This window comes from Sphaeroforma arctica (assembly GCF_001186125.1).
Source record: "Sphaeroforma arctica JP610 unplaced genomic scaffold supercont1.4625, whole genome shotgun sequence".
Lineage (NCBI taxonomy): Eukaryota > Ichthyosporea > Ichthyophonida > Sphaeroforma > Sphaeroforma arctica.
The window spans coordinates 1-2,364 of NW_014035933.1; the positions used below are offsets into that span (position 1 = coordinate 1).

At 41.7% G+C, this 2,364-nt stretch overlaps 1 protein-coding gene across 1 annotated transcript; it reads left to right on the forward strand.

The window, feature by feature from the left end:
- Positions 1–349: 349 nt before the first annotated feature.
- Positions 350–559, forward strand: SARC_14437 (hypothetical protein; the record flags this gene model as incomplete). The annotated part of the gene is made up of 1 exon (XM_014291428.1): positions 350–559. A coding segment is annotated over one exon (210 nt), but the record flags the coding sequence as incomplete, so codon positions are not given.
- Between the last annotated feature and the right edge of the window lie 1,805 nt (positions 560–2,364).

The window sequence follows — 2,364 nt, forward strand, 5'->3', positions numbered from 1 at the left end:
ATATAGAACTAATATACTTATTGCATGTATTCCTTACTATAGAACTAATATATAGAACTATATATATATATATAGTATATATTTATATATATATATTATATGTACTTATGCATGTATTCCTATATATTCCTATATATATAAATATAGGCAAGTATTCGTATATATATATATATATATATATATATATGTGTGTGTGTGGTGTGTGTCTGTGTGTGTGTGTATGCGTGTGTGTGGGTGGGTGGTGGTGTCTGTGTGTGTGTGTATGCGTGTGTGGGTGGGTGGGTGGGTGTATATATATATATATATATATACTTTCATTCAAACAAATATATAGGCCACAAATAGCCTCATGGTCGTTTTGCACTCCATACATATCCAGGTCAACCCTGAGCGCCAAACATACGAGCCTGTGTGGCATGTCCAGCCACTTACTACAATCGAAGATCACACCAACCCCAACGCTGTGCTGAAGTCTCTGAGCGATTCTTTTGGTGACGAACAGCGTAAAACAAAAGGTTTCAGTTTCACCACGATTATGGACTATCATAACGCGTTCAAGGTATGACTTTTTATATTGGGCTTTGGATTTAGTTCTTAATCCTGGTCATCTTTATAAGGCTTGGTATGACATTTTCTCACAAGCCTCTGTAGTCTGATCTGATTCTGATGATCCGTGGGTACGTCGTGATGTACTTTCTGTGAATATTTGTCATCTGTTCGGGTGTTTAGGCGAGTCCTTCACGTTCAAGGATTATAAAGACACCAGTGACGTGCATGCGGCACTGACGTGAGCGCAATCACACGCGTAACCAGTCGCACAGTTCTTGCCATTCTCATGTTGTTTGTATTCCACTCACTAATATTCGCAAACTCGGCTCATTTGGCAAAACGGTACAACATAGCGGAGCGATTTGTACGCAACTGACATACGAGTGGGTTATCTCTACTCTATCAGTCAGGTGCGATCACTCCCACTGATGTGGCGACGCAGTTCATCGAGACCGTTCAGAAATGCAACGGGCACAACATGAACATCTTCATATCCTTAAACGAGGTAAGACTTTTTGACTATTCATAAGGGCACAACATGAACATCTTCGTATTCTTAAACGAGGTAAAACTATTTGACTATTCATAAGGGCACAACATGAACATCTTCATATCCTTAGACGAGGTAAGACTATTTGACTATACGTAAGGGCACAACATGAACATTTTTATATCCTTAATGAGGTAAGACTATTTGACTATTCGTAAGGGCATAACATGAACATCTTCATATCCTTAAACGAAGTAAGACAATTGGCTATTCATAAGGGCACAACATGAACATCTTCATATCCTTAAACGAGGTAAGACTATTTGACTATACGTAAGGGTACAAGCAGTGTGTTGAGAGCAACTGCATATCTGTGTGCTCGAGACGGCCATGAGCTCAAACCCATCGCACAGCGCACACAGAGATTGATTGATATGTGATATTTCAGTAGATTTTACTAGGCACGATCATGCATGGGTATCCAGACTTGTAAACGCGTATTGGTATCTGCATACCATGTATTTGAAATGAGACGTATATTGTGTGTCTAAGACAAGTGAAAGGGGGGGGAGGGACACTCTGATTTCTACCTTGTGTCTAGTACACGTATAGCTTTGAGCGCCTGCACCAAAAGTTATGCTATCGGTGGGCTAATCAAGACCGTAGAACCTGCGCTTACTCGATAGTGTCGTTACTGTGTCCTGTCAAATCTTACATACGATACATGCTCGCATATACAACACGATGACTCCATATAAGCAATAGCCGCTTGCAATCCACACAAGCAACCGCGTGCTGTCGTTGGTGTGGTATGCGTTTACCGACCAGTTCAACTGGGAAACTCTCACATACGTCAATAGAAAGTCAACCCGATAGTTTTACGCACAATTCTCAATTGTGCTCGCCACTCCGTTGTTGTACACGCGTAGGCCGATCTCCTAAACCAGGCCTCCGCCTCTACCGAGCGCTATGCGAGTGGCAACTATCTCTCAGTGCTGGACGGTGTGCCTGTTGTGGCCAAGGACTGCACAGATGTTAAGGGATACGTTAGTACACACGGCGTGAAGTCCATGAAGGTAAGTACAACCTCATATATGGGTGCAGTGCTTACTCGTATTCAGGTGCAATACGCACCGATATATAGCTACAATGTGCACCGATTAATAGGTACAATACAACCGTATAGTAAACTACAATACATACTCATACTTGGTTGCGTTACGCACCGATAAACAGGTGTAATACAGTCGTAAATTAAGGTGCAGCATATACTCATATCCAGGCGTATTACGTACCTGTACTTTGGTGCAATACAGTCGAATACT